The 11,862-nt window shown below is 45.9% G+C and overlaps 1 protein-coding gene across 1 annotated transcript in view; it reads right to left on the reverse strand.

Annotated features, from left to right (window-relative positions):
• The window catches only part of TMEM269 (transmembrane protein 269), a 132,634-nt gene extending 120,973 nt beyond the window's left edge, over window positions 1-11,661 (reverse strand). The window contains exon 1 of the mRNA XM_044282438.1: window positions 11,447-11,661. Coding sequence (XP_044138373.1) covers window positions 11,447-11,537 — 91 coding nt within the window. The 5' untranslated portion in view covers window positions 11,538-11,661. The remainder of the gene's footprint in view (window positions 1-11,446) is intronic.
• Window positions 11,662-11,862: the final 201 nt, after the last annotated feature.

Below are 11,862 nucleotides of genomic sequence, written 5' to 3' on the forward strand. Positions count from 1 at the left end.
GTGCAAGAAAAATCAAATAACTGGACCCACGAGATATGGATTTGCGGCATATTGTTAGAATATGTCACTAATGTCAGAAAGGTGTGGGTCTCAGAGGTGAGACCTTCACCTATCTCCGGGGACCCCTGAAGTGAGCAGATGTATTGCCCTGGAACAGGGGTACTTTGACGTTTGGACATTTGTGGACATCTGCGTATTTCCCCTATGCAAAGTTAAAAGTTCTTACTTTATTTCTCTTGAAAGAGTTAACTTATACTGTTTTTTACTGTGTAACTGCATATTATATGTATGTTGTGATATATATCCTGTTCATTATCACTGTATTTGCAAGAATCTGTGGAAAGGGTTATTGAATACTGAGAGACTTTTGGGACTTTGAATGAGAAGCTGGCAATTTTCCACAGCTGCCATAGGGTTTCACCCCCTGTTGATGTATTTCACCTTTTTCTTTTATTAAAAAGCCCAAAAATGACAGAAATTTTGGAAAAATTCACTATTTTCTTAATGTATTTTTTGCTTTTATGGCAAAATAGTTATTACTTTACATTTTCTACTTTATGCTGGCTTTATTTTGTAAATGTCATTTCATTTATTTAGCACGTTAGAAGGCTTACAATTTTTGATTCAATTTTTCAAAATGTCAACAGAATTTCCCAAACCATTTTTGTAAGCACCAATTCAGTTATAAAGTGATTTTCATGGGCTTATGTAAAGAAAACCACCCTCAAATGACCTTATTTTAGAAACTACACCCCTCAAATTATTCAAAACTGATGTTACAAACTTTGTTCCACAAGAATTAACGGGAAATTGAGGTAAGATTTCTAAATTTTATATTTTTTTCAGATTTTCCATTTTTGCTGTAACATAGCAAGGGTTAAAAGGCAAATAAACCTCATTAGTTATTACCCTGATTCTCCAGTTTACAAACCCCCCCAAAAAGTTGCTAAAAAACAGTCGTATGAGCGCATGGCAGGGCTCAAAGGGGAAGGAGCGCTGTAGGTCTTTTGGAGGACAGATTTTGCAGGATTGGCTTTTAGGAGCATATGAAGACACCCTGAGATGGCCCTACAGTGGAAACCCCCAAAAAGTGACCCCATTCTGGAAAATAGACCCCTCAAGGAGTATTTCAAGGTGTCTAGTGAGCACTTTGACCCATCAGGCATCTCACAGAATTAGGAAACACTTGGCTGTTAAAATGAAAAATTACTTTTTTTTCCAGAAAAAGTTGCCTTACATCCACATTTTTCACTTTCACAAGGGGGAACAGGACAAAATGCACCCCACATTTTGTTACCCATTTCCCCCTGACTACAGCAACACCTCACATGTGCTTGTAGCCGGCTGTGTGGGCGCACAGCAGGGCTCAAGATGCAAAGTGCAAAATGTGTTTTTTGCAGGCTTGAATACTCAGACATGGATTTTAGGTGCCATGTCGCATGTTAAAAAATTCATGAGGTCCCAGAAATTAAAAACCCCAAGAAGTGACCCCTTTTTGGAAAGAGCACCCCCGTATGAACATTTTAAGGGGTGGAAAGGGTAGTTTTGACCTAACAAGTTTTTCACGGAAATTAATATGTAGTGGTTGGTGAAAAGTGGATATGTAAGCTATGCGGACTAAATCAGAGATCTAAGGTGTTAAAACTACAGGGTTAATCAAGGATGAAATTAAATTAATACTCCATGGATGAGTGGGAGATCCTGAAACAATCCTTTATGCAGAGGCCAGGTTTATCAGGGCAGGTGTCGCACTAATAAATGGTGTCTTTCCTTATCCCCCTTTTGGAACACACCCTGCATCTTTTTTGGGACCTTACCTTCCTCTGTTTGGGGGACTTCACCAGGGGAATGTTGCCCTGGTACAACTTGTACCTGGTAAGTTGCAGAAGTACTGGGACCCTCCATTGTTTGGTTTGGAAGAATTAGGGCCTTTATCACCATCTCTTGAAATTGTAGAAATGTTCTTGTCTGGTCTCTAGATCTAAATAAGACGTACGCATTGTACAGCACCATCTGTACAATGTGCACGGCCGGCTTTTTGTACCATACTTTTGTTTTTCATGTGGCACTGTAGGGCTTCAGAACTTGATCTGAAAGATCCACCCCGCCCATGTGCCTGTTGTAGTCCAGAATGCAGTCTGGTTTGGGGACAGTGGTAGTGGTACCACGTACAGGGGAGCTGGTGTTACTATGAATGGTGATCAGCAAAAGGACATCCCTTTTGTACTAAACCACCAACATGTTCTCATTGAGGAGAGCACGACTGTTTCCTTTTCTTAGTGGTTGCCCTACCAAGGATCTAGGGAGGCCTCTCTGATTTTTGCGTAATGTGCCGCACACCACGGTACCTCTGGAACTTAGTAACCCTAATCCAGCAGTAGGTGCAGTCCCATACTATCTTCCCACTAACTCCTAGGATGGGGGGAATTCTGGGGGTTCAATCCGGGTGTCCTTCCCTTCATAAAACTGGAACTTGTACCCAGAGCTACTCTCACTGATTTTATACTGTTTTATGCCATACCTTGCCCGCTTGCTGGGCAGGTACTGGCGGAATCTTACCCTCCCTTTGAAAAGTAATAAGGATTCGTCCACGCACACATTTTGTTCTGGGGTGTACACTTCTGAGAACTTTAGGTTGAAGTGGTCAAGGATGGGCCTAATTTTGAACAGACGGTCAAATGCGGGGTCATTCTGGGGTGGGCACTGTGCATTATCATTGTAATGCAAAAACGTAAGTATTGATTGGAATCTATTACGGGCCATGGCATTACTGTAAATTGGAGTGTGGTACAAGATCCACACTCCAATGCTGATTAATCTTTGGCTTTTTAATAACGCCCATATGCAGCAAGAGCCCCCAAAAGGTCATCATCTCTGCTGTATTTACTGGGGTCCAACCTTGAGGTTTAGCGTATGGCATTGTGGGGTTCTGGGAAATAAATTGCTTGGCGTATACATTTGTTTGGGTTACCATCAAATTTTTAAAATCTTCAGAGAAAAAGATGAAAAAAAAAGAACAATTTCTGTGTTGGCTCACTCTGGGGGGCTGCCTCCGCTGTTGTTCTGAGGCGGCGCCTTCTAGAGGGTCCCTCATCAGCGGATGATGATGAGGGGGTAGAGGAGTAGAGGAAAGTGGCATTCTCTTCTCCCTCACTGGCAGAGTCAGTATCGGAGGCAAGCATGGCGTATGCCTCTTTAGCTGAGTATACTCGTTGGGGTGGACGGGCCATTTTTATTTTATTGGGGTGTGACGTGTGAAACCTTTATTTAGTGTGAGGGGTGTGTATGTTGTGTTTTCACACGTAAAGGGGGCTTGTAATAAATTTGAAATTAAATTTAGGAGAAAAAAAGGAGATTTTTTTATATACAAAAAAATGTATTTTCTGCACAAAAAAAAACAACTTGCAGTGCAAACTGAGCAGACGCGATCCGTGATGGACACTACTGATCGATGCTCAGTGGATGCAAAATGCAAGCACGCAGATAGTGTGTTCGTGCAAAATTCTAAACTGACACTAACTGAAATTTACATAAATATATATGTATTTACCCGCGTCACTCAGGTTTTACGTATTTTCCCTGAAATCACTCAGGTCATGTATTTCCCTGAATCGCTCAGGTTTGTATTTTCCTGTCTCTTTCGGGTTGACGGTATTTCCAGGTTGTATGTATTTTCCTGATTCACTCAGGTCACGTATTTCCCTGAATCGCTCAGGTCTTATTTCCCACAGGTTGTTCGCATTTGCCTGAACCGCTCAGGGGTTTTCCCATACCATCAGGAAACTACCAAGCCGGCGTCAAAGTTTCCAAAGTTTTTAAGGTCCCACCCGCAGGTGGCTTGAACGATGTCTCCTACACCCTGGCGTTCATAGCCCACTGGCACCGCAAATCTCAGGCTGTCATTTAACACCATCGGGCTGTACCTAGCGGGGATACAGCACTGCGCCATGCTTCATAATCCAAATGGAGGTTCCATTTCTTCAGTGCAGGCAGTCAAGGCAGCCCTCAGGGGGATCCAGAGGTGCGGGGATGCCCCTACCGCCCGTAGAAAGCCTGTCTCCGGCGAGATGTTTGGGAGACTGTCGTCCGCGCTGGATAGACATCCTTTTGGGCACTCTCCTAGTTTAATTATTAAGGCAGCCATGTATCTCGGGTTTTACGGGTTCCTCAGGCCAGGTGAGTTTACCAGTACCTCCCCTAAATGTCAGGGGTTGCAGGTGCGGCAGTTGTCCTGGGCCCATGACCATTTTGTCCTCTGGCTCCCTTCCACGAAGGCCAATCAGCATGGGCCTCCCTCGGAGGTCAGGTTTTAAAACCTCGAACGATTGGTGCCTGGTCATGGTCCTCCGTCAATTGTTAGCCCTGTTGCAAGATGCCCCCCTAGATGGCCCGCTGCTTCCTTGGCATGGGGGGCCCCTGACGTCAATCCAGTTCGTGTCCTACCTCAGAACGCTGGCCTCAGGTCTCGGCCATAACCCACTGGCCATCACAGGACACTCGCTCCGAAAAGCGGGGTTCCGGCGCACGTGATCAAATGCATGGGTCGTTGGCGCTTTTCCTGCTTCACAAGATACATCCCGAACCCGAATGTAGAGATTTCCCAGGCGTTTTGTAGTCTTGCTCTCTGAGTGGAATTAAAAGCTTTTGGTCACTACTCTGCTCTCCTCGTCTATCTTTGCCCACTACTAGGCTTACCCTCGCTCCTGGCTTCCGGCACAACACAGCCAGCTAGGTCGGGGGAAGCGCTTCCCCCCTCATCACAGGTAAGCCTCTCCCATAAATATATTTATATATAACCAAATAACGGAACAGCACCTCCAGAGACAATCGCAGGTGCAAGCTACCAGGAAATAATACAGCAAACAAAATAAAGTAGCAGCACACTACTAAATGCACTAAGACTGAGTGAAGTATATGTATATTATAGAGGACTAGGCATCCTATTTGGAACTTAGCACTCCCCACCCATCTCCCACCCCTTGGTGCTTTTAATCAGAGTAAGGCCGAATGCACACGGCCGTTGTTCACGGCCGTGAGCGGTCCGTGGAACCGCGGCCTGGATTCCTGCTGAGTGCAGGAGCGCACGGCGTCACTGGTTGCTATGACACCGTGCGCTCCCTGCTGCCGCCGCAGTACAGTAATACACTGGTATAGATCATACAAGTGTATTACTGTACTGCGGCGGCAGCAGGGAGCGCACGGCATCATAGCAACCCATGACGCCGTGCGCTCCTGCACTCAGCAGGAATCCAGGCCGCGGTTCCACGGACCGCTCACGGCCGTGAACAACGGCCGTGTGCATTCGGCCTAACAATGGAGCTGGACACTCCATGTTAGAGTAGGTCCCATCTGATAAGAAGCTACCTTGTCGCCTGGTAGATGGGCCCGACATATTTTTGATCAATAATATGCGCTAAGAGCTTCTTCACTGCTTATTAGTAAGGCTGGGTTCACACCTGAGCGTTTCTACGCGCTGTTAAACGCTCAACAAGGAGAAGCCAATGCTTCCCTATGGGAATGGTTCTCACCTGGGCGTTTTACAGTGCGTACGATCGCGCTGTAAAACGCCCGATGCCCCAAGAAGTACATGAGCTTCTTTGGGGCGTATTGTTGCGCGTTCCCGTACAAAGACTTTCGGGGACGCGCAACAATGGGCGTTCGCTTGTCTCTGTATGCACGATTGCAAACGCCGGTACAATCGCGCATACAGAACGCTCCTTTCAGAACGCTCAGATGTGAACCTAGCGTAAGTATTGGCGTCATGTTTTTGACCCTGTTCACACATTCACCTGTTGACTCAGTCTCAGTGCATTTAGTAGTGTGCTGCTACTTTATTTTGTTTGCTATATATATATTTATATACACAAACACAGATAAAGGAGCAGCACATTTAGACAGCGTGGATAGGGTGCAAATCCTCAGGGAAGGCAGGCCTCTCTTCCACTGTATAATAAATCCAAAAAACGAGGCAGCACTCCGACTTCAGGTGAAAAGGCGATGACCCAATTTATTTCCCAGGCAACGTTTCAGCCCAATGTTTCCCAGGCCTTTTTATATATATATATATATATATATATAAAACTACCACTAACTGCAGGTCTTTTCACACAAAAATAAATAAATAAAATGTGCAGATGTAAATGAGGACACTACTGATCGGTGCTCTTCTGCTTCTGCAGCACGCACACTGGCTAAAAATGAACTTACATCTATATATATAGAGCTCTATAAATATTTATATAAAGCCCTAACTACAATTTCTTCTTTTTGAACAATAAAAAGGAAAAATTGGCACAAATGTGTGGTGGGGAGCGCAAAAAATAACCCCCAGGTGCTGATCAGGCACGTATGCACTGAACAGCACTTGACAGTCACAGCTGACACGCAGAAAAAGCGGTGAAGAGCTGGAAAATTGTAAAAAAAAAAAAAAGAAAAGACCCCCCCAAAAATGCAGGGGACAGGGACAGGGATGACAGGGATGGAGGGTGGTTTAGTGATCTGGAACTGCTGCAAATGAAAATAATATATATCAGAGCAGCAATTCCAGATGTTCTTTTTTTCTTCTTTCAGCAGCAAAAGGTCAAATCGCAGTGGTCAAGTCCCAGCAAGCCAACAAGCAGCACAGAGAAGGACAGAACCTCTCTGCACGCAGTCAGCAGCTAGAATGGCTGCCTGCAAACAGGTTCAGCCCTTTCCTCTGCTGCTGTAGCACTGCTATCGGCTGGAGCGTTGTTCCAGCCAATCGCAGCGCTGGCAGGAGACGCCAAACACTGGTGTCCCCTGCCTGACCTCAGGGGAGACAGGTGCTGTCTAGTTCAGCACCTGTCACCCCTGTACAACCCCCCTGCAGCTCCATGAATGGCTAAAAAACCATCCGGAGCTGCTACTCGCCGGTCTACAGAAACCGGCCAATGGCAGCGATCGGTGCTGCAGGGGTCAGAGAAACCTCCCTGTGCCCATAGGAAAGATGGCCGCCTGCTGTGCAGAGCAGCCATCGTACCCCGGTCACCGATCATTTTCGCTCAGGGACCAAGTGTACACAGCGCTGTAGCTGTACGGCGCTGGGATTTCTGACCCACTTTCCAGTGCCGTACATGTAGGGCGCTGTTATCCTACAGGTTAACGAAGAGCATGTTGTTGGGAAAAACCCAGACTTGTTTACCAACAAACCCAGACAGCCTGACCTTTTTAATGTCTGGTTTGAGCTCTGTTGCTTTTGTCTGGAAAAACTGATGTCATTGCCATTGCGTATTATTGAAGGTTGTAAGTCTATGAGAGACAGAAAGTGTAACATTGTATCTGTTTGTGCTGAGCTTCTCCAGTCCACCCCTCCCACTAGAAGGTTCCAGCCTAGCTAGTAAATGTATATAAGGAGAGCAGTCAGAGCCCCTAGTGTTCTGCAGTTAGGGACCAGTGCTCGGAGGGGGAGACTCTGCCAGACTACTGAGTGACCAGAAGAAGACGCTGAGCCACCAGACTATGGTTTATCAGCCCTGTGACCTAGGAGCCACCTGGACTACTGAGCTACAGACCGTGGGCCTTGGACCAGGGTACCAGCCTTTTGAAGAAAGAGAGAGGGACAGTTAGCTCAGGCCTTTCCTCAGCATCAAATCCTTCTTCTGCCAGGGAGGAGACTGTAGAAGCTGTGAGGGATGAGAATTTTTTTTTTAATAAACATGTCCTCCATCTAGTGTATATGGGAGATTTAGGTCAGGTCCTAAATGGAGCTTACATGGTTAAACAGACAGATAATGAGAAAGCTAAAAACAAGGTAAAAAATGTGTATTGATTGCACCCACACACCCCTCAGTCTGAAGCCTCAGGAAGTGTGGGAAGGGGGGGAGGGGAACAGGAATGGAAAAATACTTATGGTCTTATCTGGTCTTGTATGGTCTTATGACTTATATCTTGTAACCGCAAATGTCATGTTTGTCATGTGATGTTTTTTTTTCAGTTTTAAGCCTATATTATTGTGAGCTTGTCTTTGAATTAAAGAGAAATCTGATCCACATGCATCCAATGTTTGTGACAGTTTCCCGAGCGCTCGTATCCCATTTAATTTTAATTCCAACAATTATAGGTGAAGGGATTATTTGTTCCCTAACAAAATCAGCCCTATGCCTCACCTGTATTGTTTTGTATCTGAATTCTTCCAGTAAAGGTGCATCCTGGATAACTGCAGACCCTGACTCTCAGGACTTATTTCCCATTGGGGTGCACCACGACTTACCACCCCTTCCGGAGAGCAGCAGCACGTGGTGACACCTCAACGGTGTCTGGAGGACCCAATGTAGCGTTGGGGCCACCCCAAACCCGGCCACTGCACAGAGAGCAGCCATGATTATGTGGCCACCCTTCATTAATTTCTATCTATGGGATTCCCGAAAATAGCCGAGCATGTTTGCTTGACTATTTTCAAAACTCCCATAGAAATGAATGGAGGGTTAGTGGTATGTTCTCCTTCACTAGCCTAGCGATATGCCACCAATGTATCAGATAAAAGAACTCTTTTAAAAGGCCATTAGTAACCATTGCTAGGTGGAGCAGTTCCACTCTTGGAACAGGAATCAAGCTGAAGAACAGCCCCGGATTAGAGAACCAGCCAGTGTGATAGAAAAAGTCTTTAAACCAGTCTCTGAGGGAATGAGAAAAAAGAGACATTTGTGGAGCATCCCAGTTTTGAGAGGAGGTGCATGCAAAAGAGACTGTGGAGGTAACGTGTGTGCAACTTTTGGACTCCACGGCTAGATGTAAAGCTTCAAGATCCTGGACCTACTTTGGAGGCAGAATGTGGATCAGCTAAGGACTTCACCCCCACTTGGAATTTGTAGCACCACATTGAGTACAGAATTAAAGTGAGCAAGAGAAACAGCAAGAAAAGTGTTGCACCCCCATGTCTGGATGCTTGTGAGAATAGAGCAGCATTGGGAAGCATTACAGCGACAAGAACGTGGCCTGTTATCCACCTTTGCAGCCTGTGAAGCTTTAAGAACTGTGAAAACTGCAAACTTTGTGATCAGCCATTCCATGCGTGCAGAGAACTGTGACTACTGTATTTGAACCGTACTGCCAAGCTGCAAAATTGGTCTCATCATTGCATGCACCCACAACCGCATTGCCACAGTATTGCATGGTTGCACCCCACCTTCATCTGGGACCCTGCTATGTGCCCACAACACCTACCAATACAAAAGGCACCCCAAATTACCATCTGGCAGAAGACCTCAAAACCAGGTTGTGCCCCAGGGGAATCAGGGTACACCCTCATTCCACTGCACTCTAATGCAAGTGAATGGGGCTTTTGTACCCCTGTCCACGCGCACTGGAAAAAAGTATCAAAAAGAATGAGCATGCTAACATCCACATGGAAAAGCTGATGGATTAGCCAAACTGAATATGACTGATTATCATCGATATCTGTGGGTATATCTGAAGCACACACTCTGCAAAATCCGAGCATCAGCCGATAAGTAAATACTGCAATACCAGTCTAGACTCAATTTATTCTGCAAACCCCTCATCTGTTAACCCTTTTATCACTGCTTCGGACGACCACGCTTGGGGTTCCGGATATCCAGGTAGGAGCACCATGACAAGTGCAAAGCCGCACCCAAATGGACACTATAGGCAACCCCTATACTACTCTGGCATTCCTACACCTGGGTTCCACCATCACCTTCTCCATAGGGGGAGAAATGCAACTGGCGTCACGGCTAAAACTCTAATAACACCTGTAGAAGAGACCCCTACCATCAGTTATAGCCCCCTGCACTTGGGCCCCAGATGTTTTGTCCCGGGATCTGAATGTAGTGGCCACCCCTGAGGCCTATGATAGAGTAGAATAGTGGACAGGATCGCGATGTGATGACATCATCACTACTGCCTGCACCAGGTTTCAGGCGGTGCAATAAAGCTATCTTGCAGTTGTGCCAAGACACAGGCGGCGCTTTGACTTTAACTTGACTGCCTAAGCCAGTTGGCAGCTCAGGCCACACGCCCAGAAGTGGCCTGTGGCCTGCATAGCAGATGGCGGAAGGATCCGGAAGTCGGTGAGAATTTTGTCTTATTTTTTTAAACTCACTTTGGGGAAAGACAGTACAGGGGGGTAGTACAGGAGCAGCATGAATACTAGGGGCATAAAAGGGGGGGCAGCATAAGTACTGGGACACAACAGGGGGCAGCAAGTGTACTGAGGACACAAAAGGGGGCAGCATAAATACTGGGGCTTAACAGGGGACAGCATAAATACTGAGACACTATGTGGGGGGGGGCATTATAACTACAGGGGGTTTTATAAGTACTGGGGCACTACAGGTGTGCACTAATACTTGGGGTACTACTGGGGCATTATACCTATTCGGGCACTAGAGGGGCCATTCTAATTACTGAAGGCATTATAGGGAGCATTATATCTACTGGGAGTACTAGAGGGGCATTGTAACTACTTGGAGCACTATAACTACTGGGGGCACTACAGGGCCCATTATAATAATTGGTGACACAGTTTTATGGGTTTCATTCTTACAGCATTCCTTATGAGTTAAAACTGCCCAATTAATTTCATTCCATGATTACAGCGATACCACATTTTTATAGTTTTTCTTGTGTTTTAATGCTCTTTAATACTTTTTTCTTTGCATCGCCATATTCTGACCCCCATAACTTTTTTATATTTACATCTACGGAGCTGTGTGAGGGCTCATTTTTGGTGATCTATAGTTTTTATTGATAACATTTGGAGTGTATGAATGTTTTGATCATGTTTCATGCAACTTTTTTTGCGAGGTGAAGCAACCAAAAACTGGCGAATCGCCGATTTTTTGTTTTCCTGTTACGCCATTCACTGTGTAGGATAAATATTTTTATATTTGAATAGGTTGGCCGTTTTGGAATGCGGCAATGCAAGTTTTTAAAATATTTTTTATTGTTTATTCATTTTTATTTTCATTTTTTTTATCATATATTTTTTTCACACTTACTTTAAGTCCCAAATGAGTGAGCCCAGAAAGGGAGTGGGGAAGAGGACAACAGTGGTGGTGGTGGCACTGATTGAAGTAATAGTACTCACAGTGGCAGTCCTCGCCCTGGTGCTCCCTGGGCTATGCAGTGATTAGAGGACACACCCTTGTTCCCTCAGGGCATACCTTGGTTTTGAGGAGCCTCCTGCCTGGTGGTGGTTTGGGATGCCCTTAGGGCTGTTTCACACGAGCGGATGCCGTGCGTGACATTCGCTCCGTGAATGACAGCCAAGACCCGATGCAGACTGCAGAGGCATGCTCAGAAGAAGATTTTGTAGCGGAGACAAAAGTAGTGCATGCAGGACTTTTGTCTCCGCTTCAAAAATCTTCCTCTGAGCGGAAACCTTATCTATGGGGTCCTCCTTTACCAAAGTAGCTGTGAAAAATCAAAGGTGATTGGTTGCTATATGCAACTTAGGGAGACTCACCATCACCGTTATTTTTCTGTTCTTCTGATTCCCCGGACACTGTTGAAGTGTCACCATGTGTTTCTGCTCTCCGGAGGTGATGGTAAGGCATGGTGCACCCCAATAGGAAAGTCCAGAGAGTCAAGATTTGCAGCAAACCAGTTTGTTTCTTTACTGGAGGAAATCAGGCAAAACAGGCGAGGCACTGTGCTCTCTTCTCCAGTCTCCCCTCTGGTAGAAGAAGGTTCCATGCTGAGAGAAGGTCTGATCTAACTGTCCCTGTCTCTCTCTGGCTGCTGGCCCAGGGTCTGTGGTGCAGGCATCCAGGTAGCTCTCTGGTCAATAGGCTGGTGACCCAGGGTCTGTGACAGGATATCCCATCTCAGTGTCTTCTTCTGGTCACTCATGCGGTCTGGCAGAGTCTCTCCTACTGAACA

Source organism: Bufo gargarizans, chromosome 2 (assembly GCF_014858855.1).
Source record: "Bufo gargarizans isolate SCDJY-AF-19 chromosome 2, ASM1485885v1, whole genome shotgun sequence".
NCBI classification, from domain to species: domain Eukaryota; kingdom Metazoa; phylum Chordata; class Amphibia; order Anura; family Bufonidae; genus Bufo; species Bufo gargarizans.